The following is a 21,784-nucleotide window of genomic DNA, read 5'->3' on the forward strand; positions in this document are numbered from 1 at the left end:
TTACTAATTTTCTTGACTTGTGCAGAGCTCTGTTATTCCTATTTTTCAGCTCCGTAGAACTGAGATGTGGAGAAGCAGCCTGGTCTGAACCAGTTCTGTAGGGCCCTGGAGATGGCTGATGTGTGTACAGTATTGGTTTGTGAGGAAGGAGTTACTGGACTGATAAGTGACTGGCAGACTTTGCCCACATGCTTGCTGGTACATGCTTACTAGTCATTCCAGACTGATTCTTTTGATCAGTCTTGCCCAGATCGTCCTTGCCCAATCTTTGTCACTCTTGGCACCTTTGGAGTGCTAGCAACTGATCAGTTTAGCCCCAAATGACAGTTGTAATATTCCTGAGATTGGCTTACCAGAAAGCCTGGACATCTGCACCTCCATTTAAATTCTAGAGTTCTCATTTATATAAAAATGTCATATGATTTGTAAGATCATGTTCAAACGCTTTCTCATAGCTCATAATCCTTTTCTTCCACTGAACCCAGCAGTAGCAGCAGTGTCATGATTCACCAGCATCTGGAGCGGGGCTTTCTCTTGGGTATTCTTCTACCTGTAGGACTTTGAAGTGCTCCAGAGCCTGCGTTTGGTAACCTTCAAGTCCAGTGTGAGATTGATTTTGGTGTGCTTCATCCTTGAGTGAGCCCCACCTCAGTCTCAGTTTGTGGGGCACATAGATAGACGGGGGATAAGTTTCCTGAGTTAGACACAAGTGCCTGTACCATATTTTTGTTTATTGTTCACAGTTGGAACCCAAAACAGACAACAGCCCCCAATTTCCCTTATATGCTCCCAGCGAACTGCTGTCTCACGCAAGAGAAATAAAAAGAAAAAAGTGCCCCCAAAGACTGTTGAACCTCTTACTGTGAAACAGAAGCCCACTGTGTTAGAAACTGAGAAGAAGACAGCAGTGGCCTCTGAGCAGTCTGGTCTCCAGGCGGCCAAGCACACCTCCACTGGGGAGAACCACGTCCTAGGATTTGGCATTGTCCTCGAATCGCCTTCCTCAGATGTAAGTTGATGTTTTCTGGCTGCTGACGCTAATGTGATGTAACTTTCAGGAATTTTATAGCATTAATACGCTTTTCCCTTAACTAGTTCTGCCCAAGAAAACCAGAGAAACTTGCAAAGCACATGTGGGAAAGAGGAAAGGAAGACTATTAATAATTTTCGTTGCCTAGAATTTTCTCTCCTGAAATTCTTATGCCTTATTTATTTAAACCTGTTTCCATTCCTTATCTCTGAAAGAAGGGTGATGATGTAAATAATCTGCTCACTAATTTCTTTAACATTTTTAATTTTGAAGTGGCCGTTTTCAATTTCCTCAGTGTTGAGAGCTAAAAGAACATAATTAAATCCTTTGTAGATAGATGGACATAAATGAAAAGAACCTTACAGATAAGGTCACACCTTTCCAGAAACACAAACTAATAATAAAAAAGAAGCAGTCATGCTAATTCTATTTTATAGATGCAAGCTACACTGCTAATTAGGTTGCAGTGCCATGCCATTTACTCCGAGTAATGATAGGTTAACGCTCCGCAAAGGTTTTTCTATTTTAATATTGTAGCGAGAATGTCGTTGCAGTCCAAGATGTTGGATGACATCTAAGATATCCATCTGACTTGCCGTTTTATATTCCTATGACCACAAACTAATTTCTGTAATAATGTGCTATATTTGCAACTGCGTACTCTGTTTACAATATCTTTATCAAAGGACACGGATGCTGTGAGCTCCAACTTGTTGGGAGAGTTCCTAAAATACACAAGAGTGAGTGATCTGTTATTATCCGATTGCATACGATGAGAATCCTGCTGCGAACTCCTACAGGCCTATATGGGATGGGAGTTTGGCCCTACCCTTTAAACTTTAAATAAGAAATAAATTGCTATTTTAAGAAAGCATTCCCTTTTAAATTGCAGAAAGACAGTTTGCTAGCGTGGGTCCACATTGGCTCTCTTATAAAGGGAGGTGACAAAAATAATCATCTTGTGACTTTTTTAGACTGGAAAATTCTTTGAACTTTTATCCAGTCCTCAGTGTTGAAGGGTTTTGTTGGTTTTTTTTTTTTCATCTATGAACACATGCTACAATTGTTGAGAAGTTCTTCTAAACTAAAAAAGTTTTTTTCAAATTTTTTTTTATTGAGGTTGTGATAGTTTACAACCTTGTGAAATTTCGCTTGTACATTATTATTGGTCAGTCATATTGTAGGTGCACCTCTTCACCCTTTGTGCCCACCCCCACGCCCCTTTCTGCTGGTGACCATTAATGTGTTCTCTTTGTCCGTGTGTCTTAAAAACTTGATTTTCAAAAAATCATTAGTGATGATAAAATTCTGCCCTGGACCAGTCAGCTGATTTGATGATATCATATTGTTACTGCAACTAAGGCCCAGGTTTCAAAACCCATGTAGGTCTCATATTTGGAAACAGAGGTAAATTATTCCACAGCGCAAAGTACGTGCAATCTGAAGCAGTTTTCTTAATACTTGTATATTTTTCTTGAATTTTCTAAGCACTCTTTTGTAATAGGCATTGGTGTATCAGGAGCAGTCGTTTGAGCTATATAAATCATCTCCTAAATGAGTTGCTCTAATGCTAATAACTGACCTTTCTCCTTTTTTAATTTTTAAGCTGCAAATGTACTTCAGAGATAAACTGAGGAAGGTCTGATAAAGACCTTATGTACATGAGTGGAATAGAATGGAATTTGTGCTTTTACCAATATCAGTATTATAATTTATATACCAAGTAAAAAGAATTTTCTTTTTGTTCCTAATTATTTTTGCTAACAAGAGCTATTAAATTTAATAAAGCGCATTCAGAATGGTCCATGGAAACTCAGGTGCTGATTATCTTTGAAGAATAATGTGCTTCTAAAGAAAAGCAAAAGATGTATGTGGATATTATCTTTACATCTTCCAGCTGATATGCCATTTGATTGATCTACTCAAAAAAACTGTTAACTGCACTTGGGGCCGGCCCCATGGCCGAGGGGTCAGAGTTCTGTGCACTCCACTTCAGCGGCTCAGGTTTGTGGGTTCGGATCCTGGTGGGTATTGACCTACTCCACTCATCAGCCATGCAGTGGAGGCATCCCACATGCAAAGTAGAGGAAGACTGGCACAGATGTTAGCTCAGGGCTGATCTTCCTCAAACGAAAAAAGAGGAGGATTGGTAACAGATGTTAGCTCAGGGCAAATCTTCCTCACAAAAAAAAGAAAAAAAAAATTAAAAAAGGAAACTGTAGCTGCACCTATAGGACCATGCAGTGAGCCCGATCCTTAGACATTTTGCCCACAGATAGTGCTCACTGGCATTAAAGAGGCTGGCCTGTGCACTCCTGGGGTTGAGGGGATCAACTCCCTTAGGTGATGGGACCATCAGTGCTAAGGCCTCCAACTTTAGGTGCCCTTCTAGTCTTTTATTATTTCTTAGCCATGAGCCTTTTAAAATTTGGTGGAAATCCAGAGGAGAAAACAGAAAATATATAATAATCTTGTAGGAATTATTCTGTAAAACCAATTAGAGAAAATATAATATAATTGTGTGTGTGTGTGTATATATATATATATAATATATGTGGATGGGAATTGTGTATTTGAAGATGGACACTGAAAAGTATCCAGAATTGGGAAGATTAGGTCTGAATTACAGGATTGGGCAAGTGGTCAGTGCAGTGTTCCTAGAACAGCTGTATGGCCGGGATTGGTAGCAGATGATGCTACAGAAGTAGGATGGAGCTGGATCATGAAAGCCCTAATATGTCATGCTAAGGCACTTGGACTTCATCTTGTGGGTGCTAGGGAGCCATTGCAAGTTTCAAGAAGAGGGATAATCATAGCTGTGTTTTAGAATGGAAACTGGAACAGCGTTGTGATGATGGGTGGAGAGAAGATACTAGAGACAAAGAAACTAGGAGGAAGATAATTAGTCAGCCAGGCAAGAGATTGGCAGAGTCTGTACATGAGCAGTGAGGCTGAAGAGAAGGAGAAATGAGAGACATTTAGGAGGCACCCACAGAGAAGACTTGGTGCTCAGTAGAAAGTAACCTCCAGATTTCTATCTTGGAAAACTAAGGTTGCTTACGAGGTGGAACTGACTTCTTTAACTGACACAGGGAAAGGCAGAGCAGAAGGAGGGCTTCTTGATGGAAGTACAAGTAAGTTTAGTATCTTCAAAGGGTTCATTAGACATTTGGAGCAAGGAGAAAAATTAGAGCCAGAAGCAATGAAAAAAGGATATGTAAAATCCATGCTTCATTGCTTTTTTAAATGTGAAAAAATTGCTGTAAATTAAAAAAAATTCACAATGTATTGTTATGTTTTTTACACTGTGACTTTTAGAGTCACCCAGATACAGATTTGTATGTCTGTGCAGGAGCTCAGACAGAAGGCCCGTGTGGGGCTGCAGATCTTTGCAGGGGGACTGCCCGTCTCCTGACTGGTAACACTTATCCTGCTCAAATGTGGAAAACAGTGAGCTCTGATCAAAAAACTGCAGAGTCAACACTTCAGGGTGTTGTAAAGACTAAATGACTCGGAGTATGTGGGGAAATCCACTGCAGTGCCTGGCACATGAAAGGTACTCAATAAATATTCTTTAGTCTGCAAATGACAACATGTCTGCATTTGCATTAAGCGCAATATACAAAATAAACTTCTGAAACTTTGGGTCTAGGACTTGTCCTTCATTAGAACTCTCTCCTCAGTTTAACTCCCATTTTCTTGTTCTTTCCTTGTTACTCCTCTGTGCACCACCCCCGCAAACCCCCCAGGGTGCCAGTATCATTTCAACAATTCCCTCCTTCCACCCCAGCTTCCCAAGGGCAGGGACTGTATGATGATAATGATATTTGGTGCTATCCTTTGCAAATAATTTATTGCACTTCATCCTCACTCTTTGAGGTGTTATTATTATCCTCATTTTATAGATGACGAAACCATGGCACAGAGAGCCTAAGTAGCCTGCTCAAGTGGCGCTGGTTCTCGGAGCCACGTCTTCGTGTGCCCTGTCCACTGAGTGAAAGACTCGGGCACCTATCCTAGCACGGTTCTTGTACACAACCAACGCTCAGTGACTGTCCATGAGATGATTGTTACACAGCGGAGAACTGAAAGGTTAGACGATGGCTCTGTCTTCTGTTTACTTGGATATTTTAGGGGAGAACTTCATGGTTAAGTGTGCAGCCTCTGAGGTCAGGCTGCCTGGGCTGGAAGCTCAGCTATGTGACCCCGAGCACCCACACCTACCCTCACCTCCCTCAGTCTTCTCTCCATAAAATGGGGATAATAACAGTGCTGACCTCAAAGTTGGCCCACTGGAAGAGTTAAATGAAGGAATCTGTGTAAAGCACTTAGAATAGCTGGTACGTTTTAAGCACTCAATAAAGATTGGTTCTTTTTTAAGCCTTAGTAGTCCTAGCTAAGTACCTTTATGGGGATAAATATAGATATTTGTTAAGTAAACTTCTGTGTAGTATAAATGAACAAATACACATGAAGAAATAGTGTTTTTAAAAGAAAGTGGCCAGAAATGTTTCTCTCTTGGGGCAGGATTATTTGACCCATTTTAAATTAGCACATTAAATAAAATGGAAACCTAAATTACACAGAAGCAAAAGCAGAAGCTCAAAACCACGTTTCAGATTTAAATACAATATTTAATTCTTTCTTGATGGCTTCACAACCCAGTACGCTGCAGCTGTGAAATGTTTATAGTTACTAGTTTTTTCCTGTTGCATATACTGATTTGTGTTTTTCAGGGCGGACATACATGGCTTAGGTTTGTTTCGTTGGCTTCTTGTTTGGCTTGTTTTTTGGCTTTAGTGAAGCAGTAAGATCAGTTTTTAAAAATATTTTTAAATGTTTTAGAAAAACATAGAAAACGCTTTTATGTTTGTTGTAGTTACTATGAATATTTTCAGTAATCCTAGATTACGCAAAAGTTATTAGAAGATAAATCTATGGACATCCACCAATTTAAGATAATTTTGTTAATGTTTATTTCATGTCATTCTTTAAATAAATAATTGAAAATGCATTGGTGCTTTTAACATAAATAGCTTCTGAATTCAGAATCTGTTTTCTTAACTTCTTCTTAGCCCAATAAATAAAGTAATCCACTAGGTAATCCACTAGTAAAGCAGATCAGTCAAGCAGGCAGTATTTTAATTTATTCACTGACACGTTGAAATTGAGGCAGTGTATGCTAGAGAGCGTAAGTTCTGGTGCAGACAGCCCGGGTTCAAATCTGCTTCATCACTTATCAGCTGGATTCTTAAACAAGTTACCTAATTTCTCTAAGCCTAAATTTTTGTATCCACAAATTGGGGATGATGATAGTAGCTGCTTCACAGGATGAGAATTAAATTTGAAAACGCATGTAATGTGTGTGGATATAGTAAGTAGCAAATAAATGTTAATTATAGCACCATTTTCCAGAGCATACTGAAATGAATGAAATAGTCCTTGCCCTTCAAGGAGCATATGAGGAAAACACAATCAGTAGTTACAGTGTAACAGGCTGTAAGCTCCAGCATAGGCAGAGCAGCATGGGAACCTGGAAGAGGGGGTCAAGGACAGCCTCTCAGAGGTGGACATCTTCTTGGAGGAGCAGTTTCAGTGGAGTTATGATGGAAGAAGCTAGATTGCAGTGGTTAAAACCTTATGTATTAAACATTTTGGCTCAAATATCTTTAGCATAAATCAAGCTGTAGTCCTCCGAGTCATTAATTTACCACCTGAGAAAAGAAAAAGCTAAAACCTTCTCTAAAAGACTTGGGAATGTCTCATTATGCAAGTGCATGAAGGAATTTTCAAGGAGCCAAATTGTATCATCTTTTCTAACAGTAAATTCTTGGTTCTACCAAAATTTTGTCAAATAAAAAAGTCTATAAAGGATTGGTTCTTTACTGACTTCTTGTAATTTTTATCCTATTTGACATGAAATATATGCTAGTATATAGATTACGCATACTTTTTGATAGAACTTTGGCCTGAGCATTTTTTGCTTAGTACGGAGCACCCATCTTACGATACGAGTCTTGATGTGGTGCATCCAACCTGGAGCCTCTGCCCCATCCGACACTATGATTCTTAGCTCTGCCACATCCCCAGCTCACACTCGTTTTGAGCTGGTAACCGCTGTGCTTGCTGGACCAACTAGAGCAGGCCTGCCTTTCAATCTAATGGGTTCTTGTGGCCACCCGGCTCGTTGGCCATGATCTTGGCATAGCACTTAATAAATGGGAATGGTAGTACTTGCTCACAGACCTGAGTCCTAGGGAACAACTTCAGTTTTTCTCACACAGAAGCCGATCACATTTGTGATCAAAGTAAAATCAATTATGAGGGGGGTCTTGTGTTTTTCAAAATTTCTTTTCATAAACTAAAGCTCCTTTTCCTAGAAATGCATCTAATATACTGCTAAATAAATACTAAATGAGAATAAAGGATCATTGTATGTGATAGTGTTATGAACAGAAAGACTGAATCCACAGCCTTTAAACATTCTTATAAATTCTGTTCTATGTTTTCAGTCCAAAATCAGTTAGTCATATTCAAGAGAATCCTACCTTTTCATCTGTAATTTTCTTGCGGGTTTCAGCCTTGAGCTAGTCTCAAACTTGACTAGCTAGCAAGTTAATTATACAAACTATTGTGTATAATTTATTAATTTGCAATTGAAGATCTGGGGCCAATACCTAATATGAATATTCATGCCCTTCTTTTTACGCTTTTAACCGACAACCACATGTAGCTTTTTACATGGCTGACTGTAATTTGGTATTGATAAAACCTTCTATAAAATAGCCCATATCAGAAATGTTCCCTCTGTGATTAATTTGTATAATCTCCTTAAAATTGTTTACATGTTTTTCTTTAGATTCTACAGGGGCATCACATGATATGCTCACAGGGACTTCGGGGGAAATCTTTTAATTTACCTGGGTTTGGGATCCCCCAGCCAAAGAAGATCTTGATCCCAACTGCTTGTAAGCAAAGGGAGACCAAACTGAAAATCAAAGAGAAAGAGGAGAGTCATTGTCCATGGGCCTGGGTCCAGGAACATTTTCGGGAGTCCTCATGACTGTATGCAGTTTGTGCCTCCAGAACTTCTTCAGTGTAAGATGTGATGCCACTGGATAAGGAAAATTTAACATTGGATACTTTATTCTGCTAAGTGGCTGAGGTACTGGAAATAGGCAAGACATACATGAAAATCCAAATTTATAGTGGGAATTCAGACTCTTAACTCTTAAAATAATGACTGTAAGTCTTATTAATTCTGCCCCTTACTTTGGATGTCATCATATAAAGATCATATTACTTCAGTAATCAGTAGACTCTGTAAATGAGCATGCTAGCTATCTGTCCTTGCGTGAGCATCCAATAGTGATTCTGTCAAAGGAAGTCTAGTTTTTAAAATGGTATTCCTTTGTAATAGTGGTGGTTTCCAGCATAGCCATCATTAGTAAGCAGAGAGGTCTCATTTAAACTAGAGACAGTGAACAAAAAAGAGGAGATTCAAGGATACAATGAAGGAAGCGTTTTCACCCGTATTTAATATATGTGCAAAGTTGTGGATCATGACCTGGTTGTAATCCACTGTGATTATATTTACAAAATGGAGGAAATAAGAAGGGCCCCTAGTGACAATTCGAGATTAGTTAACCTGTTATCTTTTCTCTATGTCTCAGAAAGTCAAGCTACTCACTTCTTTTAGGGAATTGGTTTCTTGCTCTGTGGCACCTGGAGAGCCTTGGCGCACATTCACTGCCAGCTAAGAGCTCTGCCTAAGAGAAGGAACGTGAAGAGCAGGAGGAGTGCAGACAGTCACCTGTGCTCTTGCTCCTGCTGCTGGCTGCTGGCTCAACTAGTAAAACTGACTCCTTTGTAGGGGCTTATAACTGGGCGAGTTCACGTTCCTTGACTTGGAAAGAACCCTTCAAAATAACAATCTTTGTCTGGCAGTAGACTGTGGAACAGGAGGCACTGACGGTTTCTGCAATGGGGTAGCGTCTCAGAAATCACCATACTATTATGATCCCATAGGAGTTTCTTGGCTTCACAGAAACCTCCAGATACTTAGTTTTAGGAGTTGCAGCAGATGCCAGAAACAGTGACTGCATCCCTCTCTCCTAAATCCTGCCTCCCAGACCCTGATAAAATGCAGTCCTGTCCCCTCCTGAACGCCTTCACCCCTCACCAGCCAAATGCTGCCTAATGCCCTGCACGTCTCGTAGCCTTTGTCACTTTCTACTTTGTACCAGAGAGATTTATGTACATGTCTCATCTGGCGAGCCCGACTGTATACTCCTTACGGATAGGGGATGCTCAGTAAGTACTGATTAATTCATTCGGGTCCAGTTCTCTTGGTGGTCTGCTCTTTGAGTGCATGTGGGCACTGTTAGAAGATGGAGATCGGAACCACACATGGAAGGCTTGCAGACCCACTCCTTTATGCAGGGTGAAAAGAGCTCCAAGTCAATGCTAGGCGTTTTGAATGAATTCTGACCTAAAGTTGTATTTATTCTGACAAATCTCTGTTGGGCACTAACTGGGTGTTGGACATACTGAATACGAGAGAGCACATTCTGATGAGAAACAAACTCTTAACTAAATAAACGCAGTATGAAAAGTTCCAGAAACATAGTTCTTAGAAAATACTATGAGCATGTGAAGAGATGGGCAGCTAGTTCTGCCCGGTGGCTACTTCAGATGAGTGTTTCTCACATCAGGGCCCAGGTCCTGCAAGATGCGGCCAAGGGGAAATTCTGGGAGTCTTGGAGGTCAGGTGGCTGAGTTTTAAGCACCTGTTTGATGGTATCAGAATCCAACAGAGATATATGAATACCTTGGTATCTTTCTCTTTCCTCGCTTGCAAATTTAAGAGCTTCTGTACCACCCTCCACCCTCAAATAGCTGTGAGTAGCTGTTTCTATAAAGTGGACTGGGATTCTTTTTTTTAATGGCTTTCAAATGATATCAGGGCACTTAGCAAAAATCCGTGATCAGTTCATTTAGAATAAAAGGTCTAAATGCAGCCATAGAATGTGCAAAATAGAATTCTGGTGATGAATAAAACTTCATCTTAGATTATGATGGTAAAATTCTCTCAAGCCTAATAATTCTACATTGACTCATTCAACAAATATGCACTGAGTGCCTGGTGTGTGCCAGCTTCTGTTCTAGGAGTTGGGGGTACAGCCCCTAGCTCCCATCAGCCTTCTCTGCAGGCCTTTACCAGCAGCAAGATGCAAACGTCAGGAAACTATCTGACAGCACTTTGTTTTTTCTTCTTTTGTTTTGGTTGGCCTTGAGCTAACATCTGTTGCCAGTCTTCCTTTTTTTTTTCTTCTCCCCAAAGCCCCCCAGTGCATAATTGTATATTCTAGTTGTAGGTCCTTCTAGTTGTGCTATGTGGGTTGCCGCCTCAGTGTGGCTTGATGAGCAGTGCTAGGTCCGTGCCCAGGATCTGAACCAGCAAAACCCTGGGCCTCAGAAGTGGAGCACGTGAACTTAACCACTCGGCCATGGGGCCGGCCCCTGACAGCACTGTTTTTCTGGTGATATTTACCGAGCCTTCAGAGACCAGAAGTTGAATGGCAAAGTGAAGCAGAGAAATAAGATGACTTTCTGGACAAGCCAGTCGAAAATTCCTTTTGGGAGGGGCAGGGCCCCAACGCCTCCCCACATCATCTGAGTAATTTAAGCCCTTCTCTGAGCCCTCTTTACTCTGACCATAGTGTGCTAGGCATTTTGAGAAGCCACAGGACAAACAAAACAATAACTCCTTTTCTCCAAGAGGAAAACTAATTCTGAATCATCACATTTCTAATATGATTTAGAAAATCTAAAGGAACACCAGGTTTGCAAAGTGATAAATATGATATGTAAGAATAAGCTTTTATTACTGCATCTTACTTAAGCGAGGTTTTCTTCCACCTCTTTTGCTAATGAAAGTTGACTAATTGCATTTCTTCATATTAAAGTTGTTAAAATGACCGTACACTAATCAGCAGTAAACAACTTAATAGTTTAGATTATGACTAATGAACTTATCTATTCAAGAAGAATTTATTGAGTGCCTACTATGTGCCAGGCCCTAGAGCTACAAAGTCTGAGTTCCACGCATCAAGAAGTGTCACAATCTAATAAATAATTATAATACAGTATAATAAACACAGTCATATACGTGTGTCAAATCAATAGCAGTGACACAGGGCACACAGCCTCCTCCTTGGGAAGAAAGGACCTAGGAAAGGCTTTGAAAAGGAAATGATGTGAGCTGGGTTGAAAGATGAGAAGGCAAGATATAAACATCCATGGCGTGCTGATAGAGAAGGTATTATTCATGTTTGAGCCTATGTGTAGAGTCTAAGTTGAAAGGCACCTTCTAGGTCTTCTGATCCAGTATCCCAGGCAGGAAATCGCTGGCAGGGAAGCAGTGTGACCAGTGCATTGGTTTTCCAAAGATGCTCTGGGATAGAGCTTTAGATTTTCCTCCCAAAAGGAGAGGTCAGGGGTCGATTTAAACTGCCTGGGACACCTGCTCATCCTTTTTATTTATTATATATATTAGTTGACATATGTTTTCATTGGAGAAAAATAAATCCAGTTCCACAACTAAAAACTACTGGCCTAGTACAAAGAGTATGGGGCCTGTGGGGTAGCCCCAAATTGGTGTCCTTCCACAAATGAAATTAAAGCATTTAATGTAGGAGAGAGTGACCTGTAAACTGTAGTGCGCTGAGTACATTTAAATTGTTTTTGCAAGTCATTTTTGTTATCTCTTTGGGCCTGAGTTCCTTCATATAAAAAATGAAGGTGTTTCACCCAGAAGCCTCAAGTCCGGTGTAGCTCTAGAGTTGTCTAATTGTGTGATTATCCAGCTTTCTCTCGACTGTTTCTAAGAACAAGAATACTTTTTCAGGATACTCCTTTCTGTTGCTTTTAACAAGACTTAATGCTGGAATCAGAACGTCTTGTTCTGTGAATTATAACTAGTAACTGGTTTTGTAAATTGCAAATACTGGCACACAAAGCCGGGAATGTAGTTTGCAGGATATGGACATTGCAATAGCTAGTGATGTTTTTTGGTTGCACATATGCCCAAAGTCAAATGCTTCAAATCTTGCTTTTAATGAAATATTTGTCTTCTTTTGGTAGCCAGAAGTGCAACTTGCTGAAGGCTTTGATGTGTTTATGCCTAAATCTCAGCTGGACTCTATATTGTCAAACTACACTCGCTCAGGAAGCCTTCTGTTTAGAAAACTGGTGTGTGCATTTTTTGATGACAAGACTTTGGCTAACTCCTTACCCAATGGGAAGAGGAAAAGAGGACTCAATGACAACCGGAAAGGACTAGACCAAAATATTGTGGGTGCAATAAAAGGTTGGTCTGCATCATTTCGTTTTACGGGTTCTTTGTTAAGCTTTGCCTTCATTCCATAAAGATGCAGCTGGAATCGTAGTAAACTAACTAGAGGCTAGTTTAATTTGCCATTGGTAACTTACCCACTGGCATGGCTTTTGGGTGTGAGCTCTGTAACTCACCACCCCAAATACCACTAGAATTTGGTATTTCAAGGTGATGTTAATTTGTTAAAATCATAATTTAAGAGCCAGTTTGATCTGCTGCAGAACCAAAAAGAACTTTTTTCTTAATTGACTTTAAAAACGAAGGTATTTTTCCTCTCAGTAATTTCTAACTAAGAATTTCACCAAAACATGATTTCTACTTAAAGTTTTAGTTGTAAATAAAAATAGAGCTATGATGCTTTTTTGAAAATAAAGTAAAACAGTTCTCTCCAAAGTTCGGAGGTGGCTTTCCCAGGACCTTGCTTCTACAGACGTTTTAAATGTAAGTGACCCCCGTGTGAAGCCAAATCCTGTGCATCCCCACACAGTGCTGGCCCACCTGCTCTCTGGTTTTGTGACATGGAGTCATGCCCGTTACATGCAAAGAAGACCATGGGTCTCTCCCCCTTAACGCCTGTGGGCTTGTGTCTGAACTCGGCTGCACTACGTAAGCCATGCACTTGCATGTAGGAGTGGATCCTCATGTGTGTCCAGTTCCACATCCTAGCCCTATTTCTTAATTTTAAAATGCCCCTATTTAGGACTCTGATAAAATGTAATTTTAGATAATAGGAGTATTTAAATGTCATTTTGAAAAAGAGTGTAAATGGTTCTCAAACATAAACACAACTACCGTGGAAACGAAATTTTGGATGAGGCCTGTACACTAGAACCACTCATAAGGATGTTCTTCGCTGCCTCACTTCCTGCGGTGTTTGCTTGTGGACTGGGGCTGGACCAGAGGGCCTTCCCCACCCATAGTCCCCATTATCTTGCAGAATAGTAAATGAATTTAAGAGTGCTTAAAGGACACTTGGAAACCCACAATTAACTTTTCAAAATAATGTGATTTCTAAATGGAGTTAGCAAGTACCAGACACCCTTTGTTTGTGGCCAGAAGGACATAAGCCTTCATTAACAGAAAATTTCTCATTCTCCAACAGAATTTTTTCACTTAAAGTGACAGTTGAGTTGTATTAAATAAGAAAAGCTACAGAGATATCACAACTGTGCCATTTCTGAAAAGAATGATCCAGCCTGCAGCGACACTAAAAACAAGATTACAGAATTTGAAAAATGGTCAATGATGTAACTAGGACTTGCTGAAGTGAAGAAGGGTCTCATTTCGATTTAGTATGGCTGGGGCCTCCTGGAAACATGAGGGTCAAGGCTTATGATGCTTTTCGTCTCTGAAGCTTTTAAACACACTGAAATGTAGCCAGGAATTGTCTTAATTTTCTTTTTTTCAAGACAGTATATTAAAGGTATGAAAGTGTTTGGAAATTGGGGAACCGTAAATGACCATGTTCCATTTTAATGACAGTAGGAGAGTTACCCTAATAATAGATGATAATTAAATATATCATTACAAGTAAACTGACACAGGTTAATTCTACCATTTTCGATCTAGACTGGATATCCTACAATATCCAGAGAAAGTGTATTACAAACTGAAATAGAGAACATGCTTAATTTCCTTCATGGCCCTACTCGTTAGCTAAAAATAAATATGGCACTGAGGCTTCTGCTCCTAATACATAATAAAGCAGACTATTCAAATCAAGGAACTTAAATTTTCCAGGCACTTCTTTTATCGTTGAACTAAATCTGGCATTAAAATTATTTTAGAACAACAAAATAACCTTAAAGCAGACAGAAATCCACCCATAAGCCAGCAACAACCTAAGTCAACAAATATTGTACATTCACTTGTGTCCTTTAGTGTTTATTCATAGACATATTTTTATTTCAATTTTTTTCCTGATTACAAAAATAATACATGCTTGTAAAAAATCCAGACCTTATAAAAAATATAGAAAGCTGAAAGGCCTCCATAATCCCACTCTTACTCAGAGGTGACTGTGTACATTCCTACAATCTTTTTTCAAAGTATGAATGTGGCATCAAGTTTGTCTCTCTTAGAAGAACATTCTGTTCATACTGGCCAGCCAACACCCTTAGCTGATTTATTCTGATAATTTCTTGTGAGCACCTGAGGACAGGCTTTGTCTTAAATATTTTCTATTGCCTGTTGTACTTCACTAAGAGCTTTGTATACGTGTATAGTAGAGTTTTCATAAATACACAGTAGGTGAATGAATAAATGTAGGTTCTTATTTTTCATCTTGACTTTGGCCTTCATGGGTCTAGAACTAAACTTCCATCCTCAAGTCTTCTCATAACTAATTTGGAATGATTGGCACCAAAACGTTGTAAATTTCTACCAATTAACTAAATGCCACTTAAAGCTAAAAAATGGAAACCAAAACTGAATATAAATTTGAATACAATTCTCTTAAATCCCTAATACTTTTTTCCTTTACATACATTTGGTCACTTGCTAAAAGTTTATTAACGCACATATTGCAATATAAAGTGATTATTAGAAGTAGCTGTTAACAGAAGGGCTTATCGAATAACTATATCCAGTTTTGCTTACTGTTGGTAGAGATGAAAGAGAAATTTATTTCCCTAACCCAAGTCTTTTGAATCTTAAATAATCCAGGAAAGTGATCGGATAGTGGCAAGGCTGCTTGTGTTACTACTGCTGTCTACCACATACTTGGAAAAGATTTTACAAATATTAAATATTCAGGCTTTCTTCCTCTGTCTTTTGTGGGTTCATGCACCACTATAGTATTAATTTGAAAAGTTCTGCAACCTCGGAATATACAAAGACTGGTCGATTTTGTAAAATCTTAGAAGTAAAAATAACTCTGGGAGCTGGATTTTGTTTCAGAGTGACAAGGTTGGTTAAGACAACAATGGGGGAAAACATAAATGAAAACCTATGAAAAGCTTATAAATAGGAACAGAAATGGACCGAAAAAGAAAAGTTTATTGTGGGATTATTAACAAAGCTCTTTGTAGTGATAATTAATATTCCCCCTGACAGTATGTTGAAGATAAAATATAAGCCTCTTTGTAGAGATCATGGTTTTCACATATTCTCATCTGCTTGATGGTGGCTAACACTTATTGGTAATTCATTAAAAATCCATTTATAGGTGTGACCCTAGGTATTGACGATGAAAGGATCTGTAATTAGAGACACCTGAGCACTTTGAGATCGGGGAGAAGAAACTCTGGTCTTATTAAGTAGAGTCTTAGGTTTTAGTGCTAGGATAGTTAGTATCTTGGATTTAATTCAGAATTGATTTTACAGTCAGAACGCAGAGTGGAGGTCGGTGCCCGGGTTTGCCCTCCTCGCTTGACACTGTACCTGCTGAAGACCGTCTGATTCTTGATTCCGTGCACCAGGAGACCATGCAGTTTGACTCAGAGTTATCTAAATATTGATCTCATCATTGGATCTCTGATGCTCTTCGGAAAATGGAGTTGCGGTCAAGCAGTTTTTAGAACCTGTATTGTCCTTTTTCATTCAGTTTCGTAGTGATTCGTTGAGAAAGTTTCATTACTATCAAACTCTCCTAGGTCCTTGAATCCCTTTGCCTTCAAAGGAGAGTACGTCTGCTTGTCCAGTGAAAGGAGTGGTCAACCACTCTTCGTTTACTGCATGCAGCACAGGCATGCGACACAGACAGCTGCTCTCCTGGGGAGCACTCAGCACTGAGGGTCTGCCAAGGTAGCCACCAGGGATCAGGACATCCTTGGTTCGTTGGTGGTACTCCAGAACCTTAACTGTGCTTCTTACAAGATAGAAAGCCTGGCTGCATTTGACATCACCCTTTCATTGGCTCTGCTGAGCTGACCACCAAAACCTCTCATTTTACTCCAGCAAGTCTAGAAACTTATAGGGTCTAGATTTGTCATCTTAGAATATCCTTATTTTCCGTTTTGGTTGTACATCATCATTCATTTCCTTGGGATTTAATCAAGAAAAGTGAATAGCTGTTTTCTATGCGATCTCACGTAGACTTAATTAATATGGTTAGGGGTGGAATTTACATCTCATTTATTGTTTATTTCTTGATAGTAACTTCTGTGTGTTCACAGAACTCCCTGTAAGAACAAGGCTGAAACATCAGCTTGGATGTGACTACCCTACAGTGTGGATGATCTTACTTCCACTTACAGGAGAGAAAATTGAGGCTATAAGAAATTAAGTAATCTTACTTAAACAGCTAGTAAGTGATAGAGCCATTATTTAACCCCAGGCCTCTCTGACTGCAAATCCATCATCCAGCATACTTCTTTCCTTCTGTGAGGAGTATTTGAAAAGAAAGATAGGTATCCCAAATTTAAATTTCTATCTTAAAATTTAGCATTTTGGATTCTTCATAAATTCCACTAGGAAGGCGGCCATACTATTTAAAGACACCAGTCGTTTGTTGTGTATGCAAAGCATATTTGAAGTGAATTTCTGGGTACAACATGGCTCTCCCTCAGTTTATTTACTGGCATCAAGGGCAGATCTTCCTTTGAAGACAGTGAGACTTGGTCCCATCGTGCTAGGGAAGAGAACAGAAGTGTGATCGCTTCCCTAGGGAGAGAGACACTTCTGAGACTCTTCCAGCAGACAGAGCCGCAAAGAAAGACCTCGGAAGTCACCACATCCAAGTGGTCTTTCCAAGTTGTATGTAAATTAAATTCTAGTTGAAGTGTTGGGCAATTGGAACCAATTGATGAATGCTTTAATTCAAGAATCCTTTTGGAAGATGAATAATCATTTGTTAATTTATCTGTTCATATTTTTACATATCAGATCAGCATAAAACAGGATAGGACTGCATAATATATAACAACAAAATAGTACGTAACAACTCTATAATTACACCAGATTCATAGCTTGTCTCTCAGCGCTGTTTGTCGCTGTTTCCTCGTGGTTGTAGTTGTTTGTATTTTCCCGCTTTTTGTGGAGGCCCGGGGACAGGTGATGGTGGATCTTGGCCTTTCTGCGTGTAAGAGCCCTGTGTTTCAACCCCTCCCATAGCGGTTCTCAGATTTTCCTCTTCCTCAGAATTATCGGAGGTGTTGATTCAAAACTCAGCTTTCTGAGTCCTGTGCTCAGAGACTGATTCACTAGGTGAAGGGTAGTCGCAGGAATCTGAAATGTGAGCAGCAGCTGCAGGTGACTGACACAGGTTGATTTCAGGCCACCTTGGAGAAGCAGGGCCGTCCCAGCTCTGATTCTCACGAGTCGTGATCTATGTCGGCAGCATACGACAGTCCCCCTGTGGGACTGTCTCTTCCCTCTGTTCCTTAAGAGCACCCCATTTTCTGAAGACTGCCCTACGCCTCTCTGGGAACAAAGGAGAAGATGGCATGTGTCAGCTTCTCTCATCCTCTGCGCCTCTGGGGCTTGAAATGATTTTTTTCTGCTGTGTCACACAAGGGCCCTGGTTTCAGACATGCCTGTAACTCCTCACCAGGACTTTACTGAATAACCGCCTAGTTTACCAGGTGGAGAAAAGGCGTTTCCAGACTTCAGCACAACTCTGACGTTTGGGTCAGTAAACAGATGCGTAGTTTTCATATGACATCGTCATTACAGTCTTGAAGAAAATGTAGTCTCCATTCTCAGCAGGCTCTCAGCCAGTCCCCTTGACTGCATATTTGAAGCATTTGCTCAGCCAACTTCTTCACCAAACAGTGTGATAAAGAAGACATGGTCTTGGCTGCTTTTCCACTACAGGATAAGTCAGGAGAACAGCAAAACATTTGCAGTATTTTCATTGACCTCGCAAACTTAGAAATCACAAACAGGCATGAAATTTCTGTTAATAATCCTCGTGTTTCTTGCCCACCCAATGTGAGCCAGGAACTGGTGACATGAAGACGAGTGAGGCACGGGCCCTGACCTGAAGGAATGTGCAGTGGAGTGGAGCTGCAGATCTGTAAGCAGTGAGCCATGACCCATAGCTGTACTCTGGGATGGCATACATCAACGTCAAGTGTCCATACTGAATGGAGGGAGAAAGCACAGAGGGTTGAAATCCCTGTAAGAGAAGGCCTCGCGGAACAGGTGACATCTAACCTAGACCTTGAAGGAGGAAAGTATATCAAATGCAAAGAGAATGGGAAAGGTGAACCACAGAACAAGTCTAATGAAGCTTACATTAAATAAAACATTGGCTGAAAGCCTTTTGCCTCCAGAACTTTTAAAATTCTATTCTGAATGGTAGGCCTTGAGTCCTCACCAACCTGTTCACCTTCAAGTGTTTTACTTCATGAATAAAATGCCAATGAAAAGGACTCCAATATTCTTTACCCTCAGGGGTTTTCAACCACAGCTTTGCTTCTTAAAGCCGCCTCGGGCCCATCCCAGACCTAGTGAGTCAGAATCCTGGAGCTGGGGCCACAGCAAGTCTAAAGACTGTCCCTGCTTTGTCACTGGTCTTCCAGAAGCTCGAAAAAGGAATCTCGTCTTCCTCAAAATTATAGCTCCATCTGTTTGCCACATAAGGAGCAAATGGAAATGTGGAGAAATTTGTTAAGAATGCTGTGGCTTTATTGATCTTTCTTCAGTCTATCACGTAATGGACAGGAAGCAGTTGTGGGTTAACTTGCCAGGATTCAACTCTAATTCCCAGTTACTGAATTCTTAAAAATCCTGCGTTTTAACACCACTGTTAGGGTTGACAAAAACAGCCTCCCGTCAAAAGAGATAAGTTTCTGTAGCAAACCAGGGCCATTACAGCATGACGGTGCATTGCACAAAATTATGGGCACCCTTTCCTTGTTGACATTGTCGATGTGTGCATTTATGATAACATTTTTCTGGCAGATGCAGGTAACATGTCCTGAGGAAGGGACACCTTTCTGGTTTGCACAGTGCCCTGAAAATAGAAAGCAGTGTTTTCTGCACAGCCCATCTCCTTTTTCTTTCAGTCCCTGAATTGTTTGGCTGATCTGAGATGCTCACGAGCATCTCGAGGTAATGCCACATCTCTCCTATTTTCTTTCCCATTGTAGGGAAGCAGAATTGTATAATACGTCCCGAATTGGTCAAATTATATTTCTCATAGCTTTTCTCCTACAGTTGGTGCCAGTAATCTGGCAAATGTTGTCAGTTCAGTTCCATGAACAGTTATTGATGATCTCACACAAGGTATGCATCAAAAATCTGAGAGACTCAAGAATTTAAATTTGCTTATATTTCTACCCTAAAGATGCATATGCAAATGATCATGGGATATTTGTAGTCACTACAGTACCATGGACTGACAGTAAGCCCACGGTGAAATAGGGATATGCGTCAGCTTCCACTAAGAAAACCCCTTAAAAATCAACAGCCCTTCATTTAAAATTGAACTGCAAGCAGTCGTCAGTTGTGGCTGCCTTTAAGACATCTTTGTATCAGAGAAAGCGTGGCTGCATGTGTCCTGTTAAAAGCACCCTGAGAAGAGAGAGATGCTGCCTCTTGGAATTAATCAGGTCTTCCCATGACTGCTCCCTTCGGTCAAGTCTTCTGTTGCATTGGCTGTGTTTCCAGGTTCTCCTTTCTTGCCTCTGGCTCTTGGTTAGATTTTGACACCTCTCCATGGTCAGCTCCTGGTATTTCTCAGAACCTTAGCATCCCCTCATCAACTCTATCCCTTTGACCACAGAGTAAATCCAGTATTGGTTATTTTCAGGACCTCCCTCCCCACACATCTTCATCACCACATGCACCATTTTGAATCAGCTTATAGCCAGCCACAACTAAGTGGGGGCAAATCCTAGTTAGAAATGTGGACAGAAGCCAGGAACAAATGAGATAGTTGACAGTAAGGACTGTGACATACTGAACATTTCAGACTAATCGCAGGGCTCAGGACCTGTCCTGGCTTCTTTCTAAAGAGGCAGGTGTGGTCCTTGTTACCCACGCAGCATACCACCTGAAAGGTGGCATGGGGCTTCCAACACTAACACCTCCTTGCAACCACATTATTTTTGACAGAGGCATCAGCATTCTCCTACTTTTCAAGTTTGAAAACTCAGAATCTCCTTCAATTGCCTTTTTGTTGCCTTGCCACTAATCCCACCTCGTAGCAAGGTCCTATCTATTCTTTTCGTCCTTCCTCTCTCCTTCATTGCTCTTCAGCTTCTCAGATGCTTCAGCTTCTAGTGCAGCCGTGCATCCCCTTGTCCTTGATGTTCTACAAAAAACTTTTTTCATTTCTTTTTTTTCTGAGATATAATTGGCACGTAACGATTAGTTTCAGGTGTACAACATAATGATTGAATATTTGTATCTATTGTGAAGTGATCACCACAATCGGTCTAGTTAATATCCATCATCATAAAAAACTCTTTAAATATCCCTGACCTTGTTTTCCCCCTCCGCTTCATACTGTATTCTAACAGCCAGGGAACACCTGTAAAACAAAATTTCATGACGTTATCCTACCTAATTCCTCTTTGCCCGTTAAATCAAGTCCAAACCCTGGCCTTTTCCAGACTCCCCACAACTTGATTTCTCTCTCCTGTCAGCCACATTTCCCAGGGCTCCTGCCAGGTGAGCAACCCAGCGTTGACACTATCCCTCAAGCATCTCAGACTCATTCTGGACTTCGAGTCATGCTGTGTTCCTTAGGGCTACCATGCTCTTCTCTCTTTGCAGACAAGTCCAACTCATTCTTCATGGTCCAGCCCAAGTCTCATCACCTCTGCCAGGAGACTTTCTCCACAGGCCGTAGCCCATGTTGGCTTCCCCTTTCTCTAAATTCCTATGGGATATATTATTACCTTTCTTCCATGGAACAATACCTCTTAACCCCTTGCCTTGCTACTCATGGTGTATACGGAGGATGACTATGTCATTTATTGCCCAAACTGGGACACTCTTGAGACTGAAAATGGTGCTGTTAATAATTTCACTGGGAAAACAAGTGTTTTGAACTGTCCTGGGGAATCAGGATATTTGGTCATCCTGTTTGTTTGAACCTCTTGTCTTCTCAACAAGACTACATGCCCCTGTAGGGCAGAGACCACCTTCTACATTTGCTTTGCATATTCCTTGACACGTGAAACAGTGCTGCTCACATAACTAATGATCGATAAATACAGAAAGGAAGGAAAGAGGAATGGAGGGAATCAAGCGGTCAGTTTGTCTTCGCTGAAAAAGATCAGTTCTTAAAAACACAGATGTGTGCAGGGGATGAATAACAAGATAAGTATACAACTCCTCCATGACAAGTTGGAAGAGGGCAGCTGAAATTCAAGAAGGCTGAAATTCTATGTAAGTTTGAAGATTAGAAGAAACAACAGCAACAGACAGATCAGGTGGTGCACAGCAATCAAGGATGATAGAAG

At 40.5% G+C, this 21,784-nt stretch overlaps 1 protein-coding gene across 8 annotated transcripts in view; it reads left to right on the forward strand.

Moving 5' to 3' along the window:
* The window catches only part of BEND7 (BEN domain containing 7), an 80,009-nt gene that overhangs the window by 31,754 nt on the left and 26,471 nt on the right, over positions 1-21,784 (forward strand). For all 8 annotated transcript variants that reach the window (XM_023632181.2, XM_023632182.2, XM_023632184.2 and 5 more), the window contains 2 exons: positions 744-1,009; positions 12,176-12,401. In XM_023632181.2, coding sequence (XP_023487949.1) covers positions 744-1,009; positions 12,176-12,401 — 492 coding nt within the window. The remainder of the gene's footprint in view (positions 1-743; positions 1,010-12,175; positions 12,402-21,784) is intronic.

The sequence above is a fragment of the Equus caballus genome, chromosome 29 (genome assembly GCF_041296265.1).
Source record: "Equus caballus isolate H_3958 breed thoroughbred chromosome 29, TB-T2T, whole genome shotgun sequence".
In the NCBI taxonomy this organism is placed as follows: domain Eukaryota; kingdom Metazoa; phylum Chordata; class Mammalia; order Perissodactyla; family Equidae; genus Equus; species Equus caballus.